A 24,322-nucleotide genomic window follows, 5' to 3' on the forward strand; every position below is an offset into this window, starting at 1 on the left:
GCCGACGTGAGTAAAATGTTTAAACATGTTAACCCTCGCAAGACTGCAGGCCCAGACGGCATCCCCAGCCGCGCCCTCAGAGCATGCGCAGACCAGCTGGCTGGTGTGTTTACAGACATATTCAATCAATCCTTATCTCAGTCTGCTGTTCCCACATGCTTCAAGAGGGCCACCATTGTCCCTGTTCCCAAGAAAACTAAGGTAACTGTGCTAAACGACTACCGCCCCGTAGCACTCACTTCCGTCATCATGAAGTGCTTTGAGAGACTAGTCAAGGACCATATCACCTCCACCCTACCTGACACTCTAGACAGGCCAAGGCTTGGAGGGAGAGTTGGGGAGAGAGAGGGAGGCAAGGGATGTAGGGTGGAACAGAGGGAGGGAGACAGGAATGTGGAGCAGGCCAAGGCTCACAGGGAGGGAGAGATTAACGTCAACATGAACATTGGGTATACCATTGCTCAATTTCCTTAGTCTTTCCTGGAACACATTCTATTTGGTGATGCTTATCTCAAAGGCTTCCAATTATTTCACTACTTCTAGGTACAAAGAAAAGAGAAACCTGCAAATTCCAATAACATTTTTTAATTAGTAATTTTTTACTGTTTAAAAATCACTTCCCTTCTTTCCTTATTTTCCGTTTTTACAACAATATTGACCCAGTAGTATGAATGTGTAGAGAATGGTTTCTCATGTTTAAGGTTACACAGCCTAAGTCAACAGTAGTTTCCCTTTTCAACTCTTTCCCAGAACAGTTGAGAGATGTGGTGATTTGTTTTTATGAGCTCTGAGTACTGGAGTGTACGTGTGCGAGCGTGATAGAAACCACTGCAGTGAGCAGCACCTTTTTGTTAGGATAGAAACCACTGCAGTGAGCAGCACCTTTTGTTAGGATAGAAACCACTGCAGTGAGCAGCACCTTTTGTTAGGATAGAAACCACTGCAGTGAGCAGCACCTTTTGTTAGGATAGAAACCACTGCAGTGAGCAGCACCTTTTGTTTGAAACCACTTACCTTTTGGATAGAAACCACTGCAGTGAGCAGCACCTTTTGTTAGGATAGAAACCACAGTGCAGTGAGCAGCACCTTTTGTTAGGATAGAAACCACTGCAGTGAGCTTTTGTTAGGTTAGCACTGCAGTTTTGTTAGGATAGAAACCACTGCAGTGAGCAGCACCTTTTGTTAGGATAGAAACCACTTGAGCAGCACCTTTTGTTAGGATAGAAACCACTGCAGTGAGCAGCACCTTTTTGTAGAAACCACTGCAACAGCACCTTTTGTTAGTGAGGTTAGAAACCACTGCAGTGAGCAGCACCTTTTGTTTGAAACCACTTGAGCAGCACCTTTTGTTAGGATAGAAACCACAGTGAGCAGCAGTGAGCAGCACCTTTTGTTAGGATAGAAACCACTGCAGTGAGCAGCACCTTCTGTTAGGATAGAAACCACTGCAGTGAGCAGCACCTTTTGTTAGGATAGAAACCACTGCAGTGAGCAGCACCTTTTGTTAGGATAGAAACCACTGCAGTGAGCAGCACCTTTGTTAGGATAGAAACCACTGCAGTGAGCAGCACCTTTTCATCTGCAGGGAGCAGCACCTTTGTTAGGATCTTGAGCAGCACCTTTTGTTAGGTTAGAAACCAATGACTTTTGTTAGGATAGAAACCACTGCAGTGAGCAGCACCTTTTGTTAGGATAGAAACCACTGCAGTGAGCAGCAAGTGTCTTTTCATCTCCGGTCTTGGTTGGAAATGACAAAAGGAGAGAGAAGTCACCCAGTTTGCAAAATTACGTTGAAAAGACATCTTTTATAAGTATTTTCCAGGCATTGAAACGTCCATTTTAGGTGCTAAATGAAAAGGTGAAAATACGTATTGTCCGGACTTTGAAATCAGGTATTTTTCGATCATTGATTCTATGACCAAATTTTCTCCAGCTGCACATTCTCAATGAAGTAAGCATTATACCACTTAATAGGAAAGAAGAGCCAACTGGAAATTGCAACAGAATATTTATTATTGATCTCATCTGTCACGTTTTTTTCAAAAGCTTTAAAACTTGCATGGAATTCTCCAGTGTTGAAAACCAAAAAAATAATCACTGACGGTGTTAAATCAACACTGATCGTGTTGCATCTATGGACCCATATAGACTCCGGAATAGAGACACATGGCTTAGTGTAAAGCCTTATTTAAATATTTCCCAGAGTGCCTTGTCTTTCGTGTAAATTGTAGGCTTACAACCCATGACTATACAGTGGGGCAAAAAAGTATTTAGTCATCCACCAATTGTGCAAGTTCTCCCTCTTAAAAAGATGAGGCCTGTAATTTCTTACTTCAACTATGACAGACAAAATGAGAGAAAAAAATCCAGAAAATCACATTGTAGGATTTTTAATGAATTTATTTGCAAATTATGGTGGAAAATAAGTATTTGGTCAATAACAAAAGTTTATCTCCAATACTTTGTTATATACCCTTTGTTGGCAATGACAGAGGTCAAATGTTTTCTGTAAGTCTTCACAAGGTTTTCACACACTGTTGCTGGTGTTTTGGCCCATTCCCCCATGCAGATCTCCTCTAGAGCAGTGACGTTTTGGGGCTGTTGCTGGGCAACACAGACTTTCAACTCCCTCCAAAGATTTTCTATGGGGTTGAGATTTACCCTAATACAGGGGCCTAATACAGAAACTCATACACATCACTTTGAACCAAAACCTCACCCATCATTATCATATTTCCCAGCAAGCTTTATTGTAGGTAGATTTTTTTTAAATTGTTTGTTTCAATATCTATGTTTGCATGTACATTTGATTTGTCTTAACATACACAAAGATAAATAACACTTTTCTAAATGAATCCAATCAGTTAGATTTTTTTTTCACCTCCTTACTGAAATGTTTGTTCCAGTTTAGATTCCTTAGGTAGTCTCCTCACGGTGTTCCTAACTCTGGCAGTCATTATGAATGACATTCTGAATGCAAGTTACAGGTGAATAAATATTCAAATTGTTGTATATCTTAATTCTGTCTCTTTCAAAAAAAACATACGGATGAGCTAGTTAAGAAGCTGAGATTTAAGTAGGCTTCTTTTATAGAAAAATCTTTCCTCTCCCTAAACAGCAGGAAGCAGATTGTACAGTCAACTTTCCTGCCAGTTCTTAAATGCTGTCACCACAGTCATCGGAACGCAGCAGCCACTACTACTTAACTTTGGATGCCGTCTACCATAGCACTCTTCGCTTTATTGCAAGGGACTGTTTTAATATGCATTAATGCATCCTGTATCAAAAGGTAGGCTGGTCCTCATTAAAGTCCCGTAGATGACTTAATTACTCCCGTTTTGTTTACAAAGCTCTGCTACACAACCGTCTGACTTACCGAACTTCACTTCTAGGTAAATACGCCTTCAGTTTTAGTGCCCCCCCCTTCATTTTTGAAATAGCTCCCTACATCTTGACAGTGGTGCCTCTAGAGCAGTTTAGGACTTTAATGTTGAGTTCATTTAATGGGGTTGAATGTAAATCATTTTTATTTGTGGTGTTTTGAAGATGTGTTGATTCTGTCATTTGTAGTTAATTTGGAATTTGTTGTATCAATGTCCTAAGGACACCATTGTAAATGAGACCCTGATCTCATTGGGGTCCCCTGAATAAATAAAAGTTAACAAAAATACAAAATGGGGTAAATCTAGGCCCTTAAAATAAGGCCTTATGCAATTGAATATTTTTATTTAATTTTTTATGATAACATATTCTCTTAGGCTTTCACTTGGTGAAGTCCATAGGACTGAAAATGGATGAATTCAACAACCTTATCTGTCACTAACAAATACAGTCATGGATGGTAACTTTACAATTTACTAGAAAGGCAAGGCACTCTGGGAAATATTTTAATAAGGCTTTAAACTAAGCAGTATGTTAATTTAACACTGTTTTGGAGTCTATGGGTCCACAGACCCATCCATTTTATATATTTTTTATATACACATTTGCTCTGTAGCTAACAGGGAAGAAATTTGAGGGCGAGCACGGCACATGACTGGGCCAAGCTAGAACAGCTTGTGAAGTTGCTTGAGCAGTTCGCAATCCATACTGACCAACTTCAAGCTGACAGCCAATCACTGTCTGATGTGGTGCCAAGCTTTCTCAAACGTGAGGCACACTTGCAGTCAACTACTGTTGCAAAACAGTTGGCACATGTCCTCCTGAAGTCACTGTGAGCACTTCGCATGCATACCGAATCCTCTGGCAGCCAACTTTGATCCAACCCCTGCTGCAGCATGCCTGATGGATCCAAGTGTGTCTCTGACACTTTGCTCAACAGAGCCACTGATGAGGGAAGCAGAAGCTTTTGTACTTCAGCAAATCAGAGAGTACAAACATGGAGCAGCAGGACCCCAGGAAGATGAATCCAGCAAGCGTCTTGACCAAAGTGCATTAGATATATAGCTTCCTCACATCGAAGATTGTGTCAGAGGTCATTGTCCAGCCGGAGGGTCAACCTGGCAGGGCATTTAGTGCCCTCTGTGAGCTGCAAAAATACCTGGAAGAGGTAAAGGGAGGCGTTTTGAGAGTCCCTTCTCCAGTGCTGGCAGGCTGTTTATCCAAAGCTGTGTCCTGTGGTACTGGATCTGGCTTCTGCCCCTTGCATCCCAAGCCTTATTGGATAGAATATTCCAACTGTCATCAGGCTTGAGAAACCGAATGACCACTTCTCTAGAACGCAGAGTCTTCTTGAAGATAAACCAGAAAACACACACACACACACAACACTTTCTGGCTGTGAAATTATAGATTTGTGAAGAAGTGTTGTGCTTATGTTGTTGCAGCTGTTTTTCTGAATTTGAAAACAGTCCGTCTCTAATATTACATAAACATGTCAACTGACTTAATTTGTTGTATTTTCCTCGGTCTTTGTCACGTATAACGGTAAAGATGATTATTCTACTGAATTTAAAAACACATTGGATGGGTGTTAACAGGGGCAAGAGTTTCCTCACACCATTTTATTATTGCACCAGGCACTTATCCTTTTGAATCCAAGTCACACGAGGATTGATTTCAGTGGAGGCTGCTGAGGGGAGGACGGCTCATAATAATGGCTGGAACGGCATTAACCTGTCTCGGACTAGCGGAACCTCTCGCCAACAGCCAATGAAATTGCAGGGCGCCAAATATAAATCAACAGAAATCCCATAAATCAAATTTCTCAAACATACAAGTATTAGGCACCATTTTAAAGATAGAATTCTCGTTAATCCAGCCACAGTGTCTGATTTCAAAAATGCTTTACCGCGAAAGCTCCACAAACGATTGTTAGGTCACCACCAAGTCACAGAGAAACCCAGCCATTTTTCCAGCCAAAGAGAGGAGTCACAAAAAGCACAAATAGAGATAAAATTAATCACTAACCTTTGATGATCTTCATCGGATGACACTCATGTTACACAATACATGTATGTTTTGTTCGATAAAGTGCATATTTATATCCAAAAATCTCATTTTGCATTGGTGTGTTATGTTCAGTAGTACAAAAACATGCTGTGATTTTTGCAGAGAGCCACATCAATTCACAGAAATACTCATTATACATGTTGATGTAAATTCAAGTGTTATGCATGGAACTTTAGATAAAGCATACCATGCAATAATCTGAGTACGGTGCTCAGACACAAAAACAAGCCATACAGACCCCCGCCATGTTGTGGAGTCAACATTAGTCAGAAATAGCCTTATCAATTTTCACTTACCTTTGATGATCATCAGAATGCACTCCCAGGAATCTCAGTTCCACAATAAATGTTTGATTTGTTCGATAAAGTTCATCATTTATGTCCAAATGGCTTCTTTTGTTAGGGTGTTTGGTAAACAAATCCAAACGCGCGTTCAGGTCCAGCCGAACGTTGGACGAAAAGTTCCAGAAGTTATATTACAGGTCGTACAAACTTGTCAAACTAAGTATAGAATCAATCTTTAGGATGTTTTTATCATAAATGGTCAAATGCTGCCAGACCTCTGACTCAATCAGCTCTCATTCACCCCCCCCCCCACCCCCTTCACATTAGAAGCCTGAAACAATGTTCTAAAGACTGTTGACATCTAGTGGAAGCCGTAGGAAGTGCAAAATGACCCATATCCCACTGTGTATTCAAACTACAAACCTCAGATTTCACACTTCCTCTTTGGATTTTTTTCTCACATTTTTGCCTGCCATATGAGTTCTGTTATACTCACAGACATCATTCAAACAGTTTTAGAAACTGAAACTTCAGAGTGTTGTCTATCCAATACTAATAATAATATGCATATATTAGCATCTGGGACTGAGGAACAGGCCGTTTACTCTGGGAAACTTATTCATGCAAAAGTGAAATTGCTGCCCCCTATCCCAAAGAAGTTTTAATGGAATGGCATCAACCCATGTGTTTGATGTTTTTGATACTATTCCACTCCAGCAATTTCCACGAGCCCGCCCTCCCCAATTAACATGCCACCAATCTCCTGTGATTGATTTACACTGAGTATACTAAACATTAGGAACACCTGCTCTTTCCATGACATAGACTGACCAGGTGAATCCAGGTGAAAGCTATGATCCCTTATTGATGTCACTTGCTAAATCTACTCCGGTCCAGACCTCACCAAAAAAAAAAAAAGACTGAGGACCCCCCCCCCACCCCCTCCAAAACAAGATGCCTGAAGGATGTCATATGCTAAGTGGGCATGCTAGTATCAAAGACTGAATTAATTCACAGTACAGATCAGTATGAAGTATAGAACATTGGTGCAGTGTTCACATCATGCTTTCCAACAGGCTGCTGCAGTGAGTGGAAAAAGACTGGAACTTGCCTGGAAAGCAGTGGAGTGAAAGTCTGGCTTTCAAACTCCGGCTGGTAACCAGATTAAACCGTCTTTCTGCTCTAAACAGAAACTACCTGCCATTTTTTATAAAACATTTCAATCCTACCATCTTAATAATTGATTGGATTTATGTTTTTCTCAAAGTGAAAATATACATTGTCTTCCCCTTTTAACTTATCAAAAGCAACCAGAAAGCTTGTCAAACGAAATTGCTAGAGCATAAACTTTTAGCCCAAAACAACTTTCTGCTTCAGGTTGTCAATGCCACAGCCATGGGTCCCACTCTTCCATTACTTCAGGTTATCAATGCCACAGCCATGGGTCCCACTGTTCCATTACTTCAGCTTGTCAATGCCACAGCCATGGGTCCCACTGTTCCATTACTTCAGGTTGTCAATGCCACAGCTATGGGTCCCACTGTTCCATTACTTCAGGTTGTCAATGCCACAGCCATGGGTCCCACTGTTCCATTACTTCAGGTTGTCAATGCCACAGCCATGGGTCTGTTCCACAGGTTGTGTTCCACTGTTTACTTCAGGTTGTCAATGCCACAGCCATGGGTCCCACTGTTCCATTACTTCAGCTTGTCAATGCCACAGCCATGGGTCCCACTGTTCCATTACTTCAGGTTGTCAATGCCACAGCCATGGGTCCCACTGTTCCATTACTTCAGGTTGTCAATGCCACAGCCATGGGTCCCACTGTTCCATTACTTCAGGTTGTCAATGCCACAGCCATGGGTCCCACAGTTCCATTACTTCAGGTTGTCAATGCCACAGCCATGGGTCCCACTGTTCCGTTACTTCAGGTTGTCAATGCCACAGCCATGGGTCCCACAGTTCCATTACTTCAGCTTGTGGGGGCCACACAGTCATGGGCCCCACAGTTCCATTCCTTCAGCTTGTCAATGCCACAGCCATGGGTCCCACTGTTCCATTACTTCAGCTTGTCTGTCATCATACCATTGAAAATCCTTCTTTTCCAATTCATAATTTACAGTATTCCCCTTCCTTCTTTCCCTTTTCCTTCATTCCTTCCTTCCCCTTCAAAAGGTTTTTCCTTCCTTCTTTCCCTGGGCCCCACTTCCTTCCTTCTTTGAAGGCCCTTCCTTCCTTCCTTCTTTTCCTTCCTTCCTTCCTTCCTTCTTTCCCTTTTTTCCCTTCTTTCCCTTCCTTCCTTCCTTCTTTCCCTTCCTTCCTTCCGTCCTTCCTTCCTTCTTTTCCTTCCTTCCTTCTTTTCCTTCCTTCCTTCTTTCCCTTCCTTCTTTCCCTTCCTTCTTTCCTTCCTTCTTTCCTTCTTTCCTTCCCTTCCTTCCTTCCTTTCTTCTTTCCCTTCCTTCCTTCCTTCCTTCCTTCCTTCCTTCCTTCCTTCCTTCCTTCTTTCCTTCTTCCTTCTTTCCCTTCCTTCTTTCTCTTCCTTCCTTCCTTCTTTCCCTTCTTTCCTTCCTTCTTTCTCTTCCTTCTTTCCCCTTCCTTCCTTCCTTCCTTCCTTCTTTCCCTTCCTTATTTTCCTTCCTTCTTCCTTCCTTCCTTCCTTCTTTCCTTCCTTCTTTCCTTCCTTCTTTCCTTCCTTCCTTCCTTCCTTCCTTCCTTCTTTCCCTTCCTTCCTTCCTTCTTTCCCTTCCTTCCTTCCTTCTTTCCCTTCCTTCTTTCCTTCTTTCCCTTCCTTCTTTCCTTCTTTCCCTTCCTTATCTTTCCTTCTTTCCCTTCCTTCTCTTTCCTTCCTTCTTTCCCTTCCTTCCCTTCTTTCCTTCCTTCTCTTTCCTTCCCACCTTTCTTTCCCTGCCAAGTTCTGTCTGGTTTTACCTTCAGTTTACAGAAGGAATAGTGATGTCATATGAAGGAGAGACCTAAGCTTGTAATTGGGGGTGTGAAGGAGGGTGAAGGTTTCATTGATTAATCCTCTATTGAAATCTAACCCTCCACATTCAGACATATACAATATATCTGCTAACTTCAAGGAAAAAGTTGAATTTGATGAATGCTTCTTCTACTGGAAACTCATTTCCTGCCATTTTCTCCACAGTGCTGAGGACCGGTCCACCCAGGCTCTGTACTCCAAGCCTCCGCCAGCGGGAGAGTCCAACCACGTAGAGGGGGAGAACAGTCCTGAGGAGGTGGAGGTGTTGCTGTCCAAAAAGAAAACCCCCAAGAAGCCCTCCTTCCTCCGCTCCCTCATCAAGGCTTTTGGACCCTACTTCCTCATCGGATCTGCCTTTAAACTCCTACAGGACCTCATCACCTTCGTCAACCCACAGCTCCTCAGGTAAGTAGAGCACCACGAAGCATTATAACCCCTTATGAAGCTGTTTGAAGCCTATATGTCAAGATGAACACGCTGAACGTGGGCCTGAATAGAATTTGAAGTTCTGAGTAAAGATCTGTGAGATATTTCAATATAACTGCTGTAGTTCCTCTTTCAGACCCATCATAGGAGCATTTGTTCCCTTGTAACTTTACAGGGTGACAGGACAACATTGTTCCTCTCGTTACCACAGTGTTTCCAAGTACCTGGACAGTATTTACCTATGTGGTTTATGGAAGGAAATTATCTACCTAACAATCTATCATGGTCTCTCGTTTTCTCAAAAAAAAAAAAAGTTTTGCATGGTGTTCGTTTTTCGTTCTTATGGTCTTATTTGTATGTTATGCAAAGCCAACGTGTAAATGTCTTCCCGGTGTAGGCGATCATGACTGGGTGTGTATTTGAATGACGGCCTCTTTTCTGTGATAAACATAAACCCTCTCTGTGTGTGTCGTAAAGAGGGGTTTATTAATGATTTATTTCCTGGAGAGAAGAGACAGTGATAGATTGTTAGGTAGATCATATATCTTTCCATAAACCACATGGGTGTCATGGTGGTTAGCTCGTAATGGAAAAACTGCACCTTCCTTTGCTTGTTTTATGTCCTTCGTTCTAGGGCTTGCCCTTTGCTCATTGTACTTACAGATCACATATTATTTGTATATATTCAGTATGTTATGCTGCAAGACATTTTCTTAACAGTAATAATACATTAACAATGTATTTCCATTTGATCTCGCTCTCTCTCACTAGTTTATTGATCTCGTTCACGAAGCAGAAGGAAGCTCCCACCTGGTGGGGCTATGCCCTGGCAATCCTCATGTTCTTCACAGCCTTCCTCCAGACCCTCATCCTGCACCAACACTTCCAGTACTGCTTCGTCACCGGGATGAGGCTCCGCACCGCCATCATAGGAGCTATCTACAGGAAGGTACACACAGGCAGAATCTCTCACACACACAGAGGCATGCACACACACACACACACACACACATAAGCATACACACACACAGAGAAGCATGCACGCACATACCCATATGCATGTATTCACGCAAACACACATTCACTACAGTGGCGAAAGTACTGAATCTCTCTCGCTATCTTCTGTTCTGCCTCGATCTCTCTCTTTCTCGGTTCTCTCCCCCTAGTCTCTGATCATCACGAACGCGGCCAAGCGTACATCTACAGTGGGAGAGATAGTCAACCTGATGTCAGTGGACGCTCAGCGCTTCATGGATCTCACCACCTTTCTCAACATGCTGTGGTCCGCCCCACTTCAGATCATACTGGCGCTATACTTCCTGTGGCAGGTGGGTGGGTTCTTACCATGGAGGTGGATTTATTAGTCCGCCATAGAATAACTAGTACATAGGGGATGTAGATCTAATGACATCTGTGTTGATTAGTCATGTCTGTCTGTGTTGTTGAACCAGGGTCCATCTCTGTGTTGATTGGTCATGATTTGTTTCTGTGTTGATTGGTCATGATTTGTTTCTGTGTTGATCGGTCATGATTTGTTTCTGTGTTGATTGGTCATTATTTGTTTCTGTGTTGGTTGGTCACGCCTTGTCTCTGTGTTGGTTGGTCACGCCTTGTCTCTGTGTTGGTTGGTCACGCCTTGTCTCTGTGTTGGTTGGTCACGCCTTGTCTCTGTGTTGGTTGGCCACGCCTTGTCTCTGTGTTGGTTGGTCATGATTTTGTTTCTGTGTTGTAGAACCTGGGTCCGTCAGTGCTGGCTGGTGTTGCTGTGATGATCCTCCTGATTCCTTTAAATGCTGCCATCGCTGTGAGGACACGAGCCTACCAGGTATACATAGCTCCCTCTGCTACTCTGAGGGCTTATCGTTGGGGACAAGGAGTTGAAGAAGTGGTGGTGATGATTGTTATTAAGATGATAAAGTCTCATAGAAAATAAGTTGGTTGTTTAATCTAAGGGTCAATGTGCCCAACTTTTTACCACATAAATGCTAAGGGTCCAACAACAAAGCCCTGTATAGATCTGATGTGAGTTTGTACTACTGTGCTTCAAACTCTGCCTTTTTTGTATTTTGAGCAACCATATCTTCAATCTAAGCCTACTAGAAAGTATGTGCCCTCAGGCCTGGAGAGAAGCAAAAAATAATTCCGCTTCCCAAGAATAGTAAAGCCCACTTTACTGGCTCAAAGAGCTGACCAAGCAGTCTGTTAGCAACGCTAAGTAAACTTTTTTTGGGGAAAAAAATGTGTTTGACCAGATACAATGCTATTTTACTGTAAACTATTGTAGTCTGCTGCTGGAAAACGTATGTGTTATGGCTTTACACCCCCTGCTATATTGTGGATAAAGAGTTACCTGGCTTTGAGCCATTGTGTTTATGTATGCGCATGACTCAACACTATATACGTCAGCTACTACAGCGAGTGAAATCACTGCCACCCTTAACAGAGAGCTCCAGTTAGTTTCAGAATGGGTGGCAAGGAAAATATTTCAAAAACTAAAAGCATTGTATTTTGGAAATATCATTCACTAAACCTCAACTAAAGCTTGTTTTAATAATGTGGAATTTGAGCAAGTTGAGGAGAATAAACTGCTTGGGGTAATCCTGGATTGTAAACTGTCATGGTCAAAACATATTGATACAACAGTAGCTAGGATGAGGAAAAGTCTGTCCATAATAAAGCGTTGCTCTGCCTTCTTAACAACACTATCAACAAGGCAGGTCCTACACGCCATAGTTACGTTAGTTATAGTTATCACACCTGGACTGCTGTTCAGTCAGGTGCCACAATGTGGAAAATTACAGAACAGGGCAGCAAGACTGGCCCTGAAATGTATAGGGAGAACTGACTTTAATAATATGCATGTAAATCTCTCATGGCTCAAATTCGAGGAGAGATTGACTTCATCACTACTTGTTTTTGTAAGAAGTGTTGTCATGCTGAATGCGCCGTGGTGTCTGTTAAAACTACTTGGACACCCATGCATACACCACAAGACATGCCACCAGAGGTCTCGTCACAATCCCCAAGTCAAGAACAGACTATGGGAGGCGCACAGTATTACATAGAGCCATGACTACATCAGGTAAATGATGCAAGTAGTAGAATCAGATTTTAATAAAAAACAGATAAAAATGCACCTGATGGAACAGCTGGGACTGGGAATAGACACACATACACACACACATGATAAGACATGCACTCTACACACTTACACATGGATTATGTATTGTAGATATGTGGTAGTAAAGTAGTGGCCTGAGGGAGCAAACTTAATGTGTTGAGAAATGTGTTATGTCATGTAACACATATAACACTGCCTTGGCAGGAACTAATGGGGATCCATAATAAACCCCAGGAAGAGTAGCTGCTGCCTTGGCAGGAACTAAATGGGATCCATAATAAACCCCAGGAAGATTAGCTGCTGCCTTGGCAGGAACTAAATGGGATCCATAATAAACCCCAGGAAGAGTAGATGCTGCCTTGGCAGGAACTAAATGGGATCCATAATAAACCCCAGGAAGTGTAACTGGCAGGAACTAAATGGGATCCATAATAAACCCCAGGAAGAGTAGCTGCTGCCTTGGCAGGAACTAATGGGGATCCATAATAAACCCCAGGAAGAGTAGCTGCTGCCTTGGCAGGAACTAAATGGGATCCATAATAAACCCCAGGAAGAGTAGCTGCTGCCTTGGCAGGAACTAATGGGGATCCATAATAAACCCCAGGAAGAGTAGCTGCTGCCTTGGCAGGAACTAATGGGGATCCATAATAAACCCCAGGAAGAGTAGCTGCTGCCTTGGCAGGAACTAAATGGGGATCCATAATAAACCCCAGGAAGAGTAGCTGCTGCCTTGGCAGGAACTAATGGGGATCCATAATAAACCCCAGGAAGAGTAGCTGCTGCCTTGGCAGGAACTAATGGGGATCCTTAATAAACCCCAGGGAGAGTAGCTGCTGCCTTGGCAGGAACTAATGGGGATCCTTAATAAATACAAAAACTATCAAAGCCTCTATTAATGAGTGTAAAATACTGTATTTTCCCTTGAAATCTGAAAAAACATCAACAGTGAATATGCTCTCTAAAGTAGTGTTGTCCTCTACCTCCCCCCTCTCTCTCCCCCCTCTACCCCCCTCTCTCTCTCTCTCCCCCTCTCCCCCCCTCTCCCCCCCACCCCCCTATCTCTCAGGTGGAGCAGATGCATTACAAGGACGCTCGCATCAAACTGATGAACGAGATTCTGAACGGGATCAAAGTGTTGAAGCTGTATGCTTGGGAGAACTCCTTTAAAGAGAAGGTTCTGGAGATCAGACAGAAAGAGCTCAATGTGCTCCGCAAGACGGCCTACCTCGGTGCTCTGTCGACCATGGCCTGGACCAGCGCACCATTCCTAGTACGGGACACACACACAGCATCTATATTGTCCTTGTTGTACACTATATACCATGTTTGCATAAGGAAGAACAACTCTGTAATATTTCTAAGATGACTAACATTGGTTCTTTTAGAGGAAGTGAGTACACTCTGACAGCTGTAGTGCAGACCCATGAGCTGCCCAGAGGATCTACTTCCATTATTTATTTTCTGTTAATGTCTCCTCAGGTTGCCTTGATGACGTTTGCAGTGTACGTGACAGTGGATAAAAATAACATTTTAGATGCGGAGAAAGCCTTTGTGTCTTTGTCTCTGTTTAACATCTTACGGTTCCCTCTCAATATGCTGCCCCAAGTCATCAGTAGCGTTGTACAGGTAGGCTCCCCTCTTCCTCCTCACTCTCCTGCTCCTCCTCACTCCCCTGCTTCTCCTCACTCTGCTCCTCCTATCACTCTCATCACTCTGCTCCTCCTCCTCCTCACTCTCCTCTTCCTATCACTCTCATCCTCCTCACTCTGCTCCTCCTCCTCCTATCACTCTGCTCCTCCCCCTCCTCACTCTGCTCCTCCTCCTCCTGCTCCTCCTATCACTCTGCTCCTCCTCCTCCTATCACTCTGCTCCTCCTCCTCCTATCACTCTGCTCCTCCTATCACTCTGCTCCTCCTCCTCCTATCACTCTGCTCCTCCTCCTCCTCACTCTGCTCCTCCTCCTCCTATCACTCTCCTCCTCCTATCACTCTGCTCCTCCTCCTCCTATCACTCTGCTCCTCCTCCTCCTATCACTCTGCTCCTCCTCCTCCTCACTCTGCTGCTCCTCCTCCTATCACTCTGCTCCTCCTCCTCCTATCACTCTGCTCCTCCTCCTCACTCTGCTGCTCCTCCTCCTATCACTCTGCTCCTCCTCCTCACTCTACTGCTCCTCCTCCTCACCTCACTCTGCTCCTCCTCACCTCACTCTGCTCCTTCTCCTCCTCACTCTGCTCCTCCTCTTACCCCTTCTGTCACTCCTCCTGTACGTGAGTATTGTGTTGACTCTGTAGCTTCTCATCAGGCCAGCGTGTCTCTGAAGCGTATCCAGGACTTCCTGAGTCATGAAGAGCTGGACCCAGAGTCTGTGGACAGGAATAACACAGCCACAGGTAAACATGGATGCAGCTGACCAAAGAACCAGCCCAAGCTGACCAAGAAATCAGATCAAACTTGGCTGGGCTGGTTCCATTTCACTCCCTAGGGTGTTCTGATAGGCCATAGGCTTTTCACTGACATGAAGGGATAGGATAAAGAAAAGCTAATGGGACAGGGCCTCTGAGGCAATCTAATGGTCTGTTTCTGTTGAGTCATTCTAATTGTCTGTTTCTGTTGAGTCATTCTAATGGTCTGTTGAGTCATTCTAATGGTCTGTTGAGTCATTCTAATGGTCTGTTGAGTCATTCTAATGGTCTGTTGAGTCATTCTAATGGTCTGTTGAGTCATTCTAATGGTCTGTTGAGTCATTCTAATGGTCTGTTGAGTCATTCTAATGGTCTGTTGAGTCATTCTAATGGTCTGTTGAGTCATTCTAATGGTCTGTTGAGTCATTCTAATGGTCTGTTGAGTCATTCTAATGGTCTGTTGAGTCATTCTAATGGTCTGTTGAGTCATTCTAATTGTCTGTTCAGTCATTCTAATTGTCTGTTTCTGTTGAGTCATTCTAATGGTTTGTTTCTGTTGAGTCATTCTAATGGTTTGTTTCTGTTGAGTCATTCTAATGGTTTGTTTCTGTTGAGTCATTCTAATGGTCTATGTTTCTGTTGAGTCATTCTAATGGTCTATGTTTCTGATAAGTCATGCGGACGTTGGCCGTTGCCATGGTTCCCCCATCTGCCATTATTGTGACGGTTGCGTTTTCAATAAGTAACAATGGGGGGAGGGGGGGCGGGGTTTGTAATACATTTTGGTTCTGCATACTGTAGTCATTACTCTTGGCTTTTGTAATATAAAACATTTTGGGCTCTACCTTGAGGTGACTTAAGGGAGTTAGACACAGAGGTTCCACAGTGTACAGTGTGGTGGCTTATTTCTGCTTTACCAAACGAGGAGAGTTACAAACTTCACACGGCAGTCAGAGTTATACTTACGCTACGTCTTTAATAATAAGAGCTTTGGCAATAGCCTTTTTGACTTTCAACGATGCGCCATTTCTAATGAACCATTGAAAGTGACATCAGAAAGTACAAAGATCTTTTATAGCCAAGATGCACCCCTCTCAACCTACACGACAAACCACAGATACATAGAATGGTCACAAGGTTAAGATTTGTATGAAATATATCTATAAAACATAGCAGAGAGTTACTGCTGTGTCAACAGTTTTCATTGTAAAGATCAGTGCCTGGCCCTCCTACTCCAAACTGGAACCGTCTCACCCTGGTACGGTACAGCCAAAAACATTACCTCAGTTTGAATATATGCTTTCAGTTTGGTAATGCTGTGTCACGATTGGTCTTTTCCTAACTGCCTTTCATTCTTACACTGTGTTCTCCCCTTCAGATAGCTCAGTGACTGTTGCCAACGGGAAGTTCACCTGGGCAAAACAAGATCCTCCTGCTCTGCACAAGTAAGTTAGTGAGTTGTATCATGAAAAGGACAAATAACCATTTTAAAGGGAAGGAATGTGCTTTACTGATGTGCCCGTGTGTGTGTTTGTCCGCAGTATAAACCTGATGGTGCCGCAGGGATCTCTGCTAGCGGTGGTTGGACATGTAGGCTGTGGGAAGTCTTCCCTGGTGTCAGCTCTACTGGGAGAGATGGAGAAACTGGAGGGACACATCTCCATACGGGTACATCTGCACTCAATTCATTTATACTAACCGAAGATTGATTGGTGGGACAATTGCTTGATTGATTGAACGATTGATCGACTGATTGATTGTTATGTGTTCGGGCCTAGATTGATTTTTAGGGTCCAGTTGTAGTTTTCATCTGTACCGAGTTCCTTCACTCCTCTCCTCCAGGGTTCTGTGGCCTACGTCCCCCAGCAGGCCTGGATCCAGAACGCCACTCTGAGAGACAACATCCTATTTGGCAAGGCCTACAACGAGCAGAAATACCGCTCTTGTCTGGAGGCTTGTGCCCTGACCCCTGACCTGGAAGTACTACCTGGAGGAGACCTGACCGAGATTGGAGAGAAGGTAGGGAGATGCAATAGAATCTAACATGGGTTGTTTTTGGAGCTAAAGGCCATGTTAGCCCACTGAACAAAAGCTTAGGCATTAGCTCTGGGAGCTAACTTGGGTCTTCGAGTCTCAAAGGAATGACCTTTGAGATCAGTGATTTGCTTGTGATTGCTAGCTTGCTAGTGATTTCTCTCTCTCTGTCTATCTGTCCCTCCTTCCCTCAGGGTATCAACTTGTCTGGTGGCCAGAGACAGAGGGTGAGTCTGGCCAGAGCTCTGTACAACGAGGCAGATGTCTACCTGCTGGATGACCCTCTGTCTGCCGTGGACTCCCACGTGGCCAAACACATCTTCGACCACGTAATTGGCCCAGAGGGAGCGCTGCAGGGCAAGGTGAGGAGAGTAGTCAATCTGCTCTGTTCTCCATACATTACAGAAGAGAGACATTCTGAGGGGTAGCAGAGCAAAACGGACTGGTTAAATATATTGTCCTTTATCAACAATCTTTGGTTGTATGAGAAAGAGACCAGTCGGATGTCTTGTCCTTTATCAACAATCTTTGGTTGTATGAGAAAGGGACCAGTCGGATGTCTTGTCCTTTATCAACAATCTTTGGTGGTCAGTCACTACATTGCCAATTTTGTCCATTCTAACATGGCTATCTCCTACAACTGACAAGTTCATAAGTTCTGTGTAGTTTAGATATTAAAACCCATTTGAAAGAGTCCTCAACTACAATAGAGGAAGTAGTCACTCTTATTTGTGGTTTATTATTTTCCATCCTGTCTGCTGGTTGGTTTGGTAGCATATCTATGACGTTGTTGCGCTGATAAGAAACTTCAGTACAGAAGCTGGTTGGAATGTGCAACACTTTGGGTGTAAAGTCAGTATGCATTTTGCAATATTTTATCAATATTTGTCTCTTAAGTCAAACATGCCAACATATTATCAGCACTTTTCATTTCCCTGACTGATGAAAACACATTTTCTCATGCTCTCTTGTCTCTCTGTAGCAGATATGTAATTGAGCAATATGTTTGGAACATCTATTTGCAATAAAATCGCAGTATGGAATGGCAATGCAAACTGTATCGGCACCTAAGAATAGTGATAATATCGTATAGTGAGGTTCCTGGCAAGTCCCAGCCTTCATGACAGAGCCTCTTTTCGTTTACCCCAGACACGTATCTTGGTGACACACGGCATCAGCTTCCTGCCGCAGGTGGACAACATAATGGTGATGGTGGAGGGCAGAGTGTCGGAGATGGGTTCATACCAGGAGCTGCTCCAACAGAACGGAGCTTTCGCTGAGTTCCTCAGAAACTATTCCCTGGAGGACATCATAGAGGACGAGGCAACAGGTACAACTATCTGTTACTATAGCAGAGGGATTCAGAACTCTCTGAGGTCCGTAGATCTGCTGATTTTCTGTTCCACCTGGTTATTTTTTGTACCCGCCTGGTATCCCCGGTGTAAATCAGTGCCTGATTATAGGGGATGAATTTAATGAAAGCAGTGGAAATGGCTTCAAGATCCAGATCTAAATTTGAGGACTAAAGCATAAAATCATCCTATTGCTGTTTCTGCCCTGAGAGATCTAAAACAGATGATCTAAAATCTAAAAGATACTATTGATGTTTCTGCCCTGAGAGAGAGATCTGTTTCTGTTTCCCTGAGAGAGATATCTAAAACAGATACTATTGCTGTTTCTGCCCCTAGAGAGATATCCAGATACTAGAGAGAGATCTAAAACAGATACTATTGATGTTTCTGCCCTGAGAGAGATATCTAAAACAGATACTATTGCTGTTTCTGCCCTGAGAGAGATATCTAAAACAGATACTATTGCTGTTTCTGCCCTGAGAGAGATATCTAAAACAGATACTATTGCTGTTTCTGCCCTTGGAGAGATATCTAAAACAGATACTATTGCTGTTTCTGCCCTTAGAGAGATATCTAAAACAGATACTATTGCTGTTTCTGCCCTTGGAGAGATATCTAAAACAGATACTATTGCTGTTTCTGCCCTAGAGAGATATCTAAAACAGATACTATTGCTGTTTCTGCCCCTAGAGAGATATCTAAAACAGATACTATTGCTGTTTCTGCCCCTAGAGAGAGATCTAAAACAGATACTATTGCTGTTTCTGCCCTTGGGGTTCTACTGTTCACCCTATACCAGTGCCAATCAATATTTGTCCTAGAAGGCGACTGGGTGTGCAAGCTACTTGGTTTTGCTCCAGTCCTGCTCTAATACATCTAATCAAGGTCCTAGTCATCAGCTGATTAGATTATTCAGGTTTGTTAGAGTAGGGTTGGAACAAAACCCTGCATACCCAGTAGCTGCTCCATAATTACCACGGTAACCATGTGACTCAACACCCCACAGTGGATTTGATTGATGAAGAAGAGGACTTCCCTGATGACGTCCTTAGCAACCATACAGACATGGTGGACAGTGAACCAGTGGTCGAGGCAAAGAGGAAGTTCATAAGGTACAGTATAAGCCTCTATAACAATTCATAAGGGACTCATAAGCCTCTGTGACTGTTCATAAGGCACTCATAAGTCTCTGTAGCAGTTCATAAGGCACTCATAAGCCTCTGTGACAGTTCATAAGGCACTCATAAGTCTCTGTAGCAGTTCATAAGGCACTCATAAGCTTCTGTAGCAGTTCATAAGGCACTCATAAGTCTCTGTAGCAGTTCATAAGGCACTCATAAGCTTCTGTAGCAGTTCATAAGGCACTCATAAGCCTCTAACAGGTCATAAGGCACTCATAAGCCTCTAACAGTTCATAAGGCACTCATAAGCCTCTAACAGGTCATAAGGCACTCATAAGCCTCTAACAGGTCATAAGGCACTCATAAGCCTCTAACAGGTCATAAGGCACTCATAAGCCTCTAACAGGTCATAAGGCACTCATAAGCCTCTAACAGGTCATAAGGCACTCATAAGCCTCTAACAGGAACATAAGGCACTCATAAGCCTCTAACAGGTTATAAGGCACTCATAAGTCTCTAACAGGTCATAAGGCACTCATAAGCCTCTAACAGGTCATAAGGCACTCATAAGCCTCTAACAGGTCATAAGGCACTCATAAGCCTCTAACAGGTCATAAGGCACTCATAAGCCTCTAACAGGTCATAAGGCACTCATAAGCCTCTAACAGGTCATAAGGCACTCATAAGCCTCTAACAGTTCATAAGGCACTCATAAGCCTCTAACAGTTCATAAGGCACTCATAAGCCTCTAACAGTTCATAAGGCACTCATAAGCCTCTAACAGGTCATAAGGCACTCATAAGCCTCTAACAGGTCATAAGGCAGTCCCTCCAGGATTCCTTCGTGTTTTTGTGTGATAGTTGCAGTCTAAAATGCTTGATTTTGCTGCAGCAATTCCGATATTGTCATATTTGTCACATAAATGCACTGAAGGGGAAATGTTTGTTTGACGTGTTGCTTGATTGAATAATGTTATGCGCTAAAAATTCTGTTTTTGGTTTAAAAAAATGCGAGCCATGTTTTTGTTAGTGTGGTGATCGGACGGTTATATGCGATAATATTGCAATGATTTTACTTTTATCTGGTAATAGTGCAGAGATTTGTCAAATTTGCAAAACCTCGCATAATATGCAAAAAATTGCAGACCACAGAATCGCAAAATCCTGAAGGGGCTTCGGTATGTTTAACCCCCTCTGTGATAGACAACTGCTGTATTCTATGTGGTTTTAGACTTAAGTTACTATCAAGCATTTTGCGAGAGATTTATTTTTGAAAAGTATGATACACACAACGATTGATTGATTGATTGATTGATGGATCAATCACTTCCTCCCTCCCTGCAGGCAGATCAGCGTCATCTCAGGGGACCTGGAGAACCCAAGGAGCAAGTCTGTCCGGAGACGTTTGTGCAGCGAGAGGAAGCACGCTGAGCCTGACCCAGAGAAGAAACTACCCAAGGTGGAGAAACTTATCCAGGCAGAGACCACTGAGACAGGCAGAGTGAGTAGAGATATGGAGATACATCATTTAGTAAACCTGGTTGAGGGTTTGGACTTCTAAAGACCTCCAGGTGTACTAGACAGTACAACCTCTGACCTCTACCCTCTTAACCCTGACCTTTTATTAACCTCTCTCCTCAGGTGAAGAGCAAGGTGTTCTGGGAGTACGCCAAGGCAGTAGGGTCCTCTGCTGACCCTCTTCATCTGTTTCCTGTACGGCTGTCAGAGCGCTGCTGCCATCGGAGCCAACGTCTGGCTGAGTCAGTGGACCGATGACGCGGCTCAGAACATGACTCAGGAGAATGTCAGCATGAGGGTGGGGGTGTATGCTGCTCTGGGCATAACACAAGGTGAGGAGACCTGCTGTTCATTACCTTAGGATAAGAATACCTGTCCAGCTGAAGGTGACGTCACTGGTGAAGAAAGTATCTCTCCAGTTCAATATTTATAGCGATTACAACGTGATTACATTTGTTCATGGTGTTTGGGTCGTTTGTCCCTAAGAGAGATTTAGTTATTGTAGGTATTGTTGTGTATGTTTAACTTTTTGACTGTATGACGCTAACTCTGAATGGTTGGTTTTGTGTGAGGACTTTGGCCTCTACCCCTCAGTAACACTGGAAGCTTGATTTGAATTTCATTGAAAAGGGACTCCGCATTCAGGAGAGAGGACACATACAAAACCCACTGTCTCCTCAACCCTCATCTTCCTCCCTCCCTCCCTCCCTCCCTCTCAGGCATCCTGGTCATGGTCTCCTCCTTCACCCTGGCCATGGGGAACATCGGAGCAGCCAGGAAGCTCCACTATGCCCTCCTGGACAACAAGTTTCACACCCCCCAGTCTTTCTTTGACACCACCCCCATAGGCAGGGTCATCAACCGCTTCTCTAAGGACATCTACGTCATCGACGAGGCACTGCCCTCCACCGTTCTCATGTTCCTCGGGACCTTCTTCTCCTCTCTCTCCACCATGATAGTCATAGTGGCCAGCACCCCCATCTTCGCCGTGGTCATAGCTCCCCTGACTTTCATATACGTCTTCGTCCAGGTATTGGTTCTGTTCTGAGGAGCTAACAGTTGCTTGCTTATGGTGTCAAGTAATACTTTTCCTTTGCATGTTTTGCTTATGTTCCTGAATGCAGCGTCATGATTGGTGGAGCAGTTTATGTATCCTTTGAACTTTTTGTTTCTCTTCAGCTTTTTTTGTTTTCCTGTTATCTGTTTGAGTTTGCTCTACTCCTCCCTGTCTCCTCTTCCCTAACCATGCATTCACTTCCTCTCTCTTTACCTACACGCCAACACACACATACACACAGAGCGTGCCATCTTGAGTCACCAACAGCCGATACAGTAGTGAATAGTGAAGGAGGCTTCTGTTCTCCTGAGTTGTGTTTGTGGACTGAGACCCCGGAGAACACTGCTTGTGTTCTTTACAACCTCACGTCCTTCTCAGGGACACGCTGGAGAATGGGGATTTATACTATAGAGTGGCGTAGGATGAAGTAGCCCCGAGGCAGTACAATTCTGAGGTTTTTCACTTTTGACCAATCAGATCAGTTCTGAAAAAGATCTGATGTGAAAAGATCTGATAGGATTTGTCAAAAGACCAACAAGTGGATAAAATATTTGGCCTGTATCTAGTGTGTTGCTGCCCTCTGGTGGTAAGCGAATGGAAAGACAACTTGTAGTCAGTCTGACGCTACAGGTATCTGTCCACACGGTAGGGAGTTAGAGGTTATTTTGTTTCCTGTCTAACTATACAGGTTATTGATTAGCTTCAAGGTTTCCATACAGTGTCTTTACCCTTTGACCCAGGAAATTAATATGAGGGTCCTCTTGTGCCAAAATACTACATACCAGTGGTCTGTGAAGACCTGGTATTAGCCGAATCCCAACTTAAGATGAATGAGTGCTGAGAGAGAGAGATGCTTTCATTTCAAGAAACCACCTCCTTTCAACCCGTTTGATCAGTTCCATAGAAACAATGTAAAGAGATTCACATTTATCCTGACGTGAAAACGGTTTACTTTGTGTCTCGGTTTGGATGTTTCGCTGAGTGCTACTGGGCCTTATGCTTGGTCATCATTTGTTTTAACATTATGCTTGGTCATCATTTGTTTTCACATTATGCTTGGTCATCATTTGTTTTAACATTATGCTTGGTCATCATTTGTTTTAACATTATGCTTGGTCATTTTGTTTTACCAGTGGTCCAGTAGCTAGCAGTTTCCTGAAGTAGGAAAACTGATATATATTTCTGCCGGTGAACCATTTGAAACTGCAGTTCTTATGGGTGAATATACGCCGTGGTTCTGTGTGTTCACGTGCCTCTGGAGATGCTTACTATCTAACTGGAACAACGGCATACGATTCCTGTCCTTTTTTTGCTTTTGTAACGGCATACTTTATATCTGCGTGGTCTTTTGTCTTGGCATACTTTATATCTGCGTGGTCTTTTTTGGCATACTTTATATCTGCGTGGTCTTTTGTCTTGGCATATATCTGCCTGGTCTTTTGTCTTGACATACTTTATATCTGCATGGTCTTTTGTCTTGACATACTTTATATCTGCGTGGTCTTTTGTCTTGGCATACTTTATATCTGCGTGGTCTTTTGTCTTGGCATACTTTATATCTGCGTGGTCTTTTGTAAAGGCATACTTACTGGGATCTTGGTGGCATACTTTATATTGTGGTCTTTTGTCTTGGCATACTCTATCTGCATGGTCTTTTGTCTTGACAAACTTTATATCTGCATGGTCTTTTGTTTATCTTAAATACATTGGTGGTTTTTTTATCTTTTGCTACTTGAATGAGTTTTTATCTTAAAACATTATTTTATCTTAATCTTTGTATTTAAAAAAAAATAGTACACTACAACATTATGATGGCATTTAATAAGCACTAATGGAAGTTGAAGTGTTGCTTTTTAGTTTGTAATCAAATGTGTTTTAGTCCTGAATTCTTTAGAATTTGATTTGATAATGAAATTAAATAATACTTATTTTTTAGAATAATTTTGTTGGCCTGGTGGAAAGAGCATCTGGCATTTTGATAATTTATGTAAACAGTAGCTAAATATTCATAAAATATATTGATCACTATCAAATTAATCTATTACTCTATAAGTCTATCAAATGAACTCTGCAGGTGTTGTGACCCCTGACCTTACCATAGTGTGATACTGTTGTGTGTGTTTGCTAGTTGCTTACTGTTATAGCGTGTACTCCAGGGTTTAGATATCTGTTATAGCGTGTACTCCAGGGTTTAGATATCTGTTATAGCGTGTACTCCAGGGTTTAGATATCTGTTATAGCGTGTACTCCAGGGTTTAGATATCTGTTATAGCGTGTACTCCAGGGTTTAGATATCTGTTATAGCGTGTACTCCAGGGTTTAGATATCTGTTATAGCATGTACTCCAGGGTTTAGATATGTGTTATAAGCGTGTTTAGATACTGTATAATGCTGTTTGTCTCTCTTCCCCACGGCGTTAGAGATTTTATGTGGCCACGTCTCGGCAGTTAAAGCGTCTGGAGTCTGTCACCAGATCTCCCATATACTCCCATTTCTCTGAGACCGTCACCGGCTCCAGTGTCATCAGAGCCTACTGCAGACACGATGCCTTTGTTCTAATGAGTGACATGAAGG

The 24,322-nt window shown here is 43.1% G+C and overlaps 1 protein-coding gene across 1 annotated transcript in view; it reads left to right on the forward strand.

Moving 5' to 3' along the window:
* Nucleotides 1–24,322, forward strand: part of LOC135505224 (ATP-binding cassette sub-family C member 3-like) — a 35,596-nt gene that overhangs the window by 4,286 nt on the left and 6,988 nt on the right. Inside the window, 18 exon segments of the mRNA XM_064924406.1 lie at nt 8,884–9,123; nt 9,916–10,093; nt 10,311–10,472; nt 10,877–10,969; nt 13,332–13,535; nt 13,745–13,891; nt 14,568–14,655; nt 16,046–16,112; nt 16,209–16,335; nt 16,510–16,686; nt 16,896–17,063; nt 17,851–18,031; nt 19,060–19,165; nt 20,518–20,674; nt 20,815–20,859; nt 20,861–21,023; nt 21,411–21,721; nt 24,169–24,322. The exon segment at nt 24,169–24,322 is cut by the window's right edge and continues 46 nt beyond it. Of these exon segments, the coding sequence (XP_064780478.1) occupies nt 8,884–9,123; nt 9,916–10,093; nt 10,311–10,472; nt 10,877–10,969; nt 13,332–13,535; nt 13,745–13,891; nt 14,568–14,655; nt 16,046–16,112; nt 16,209–16,335; nt 16,510–16,686; nt 16,896–17,063; nt 17,851–18,031; nt 19,060–19,165; nt 20,518–20,674; nt 20,815–20,859; nt 20,861–21,023; nt 21,411–21,721; nt 24,169–24,322 (2,768 nt within the window).

This window comes from Oncorhynchus masou, chromosome 18 (genome assembly GCF_036934945.1).
Source record: "Oncorhynchus masou masou isolate Uvic2021 chromosome 18, UVic_Omas_1.1, whole genome shotgun sequence".
Lineage (NCBI taxonomy): Eukaryota > Metazoa > Chordata > Actinopteri > Salmoniformes > Salmonidae > Oncorhynchus > Oncorhynchus masou.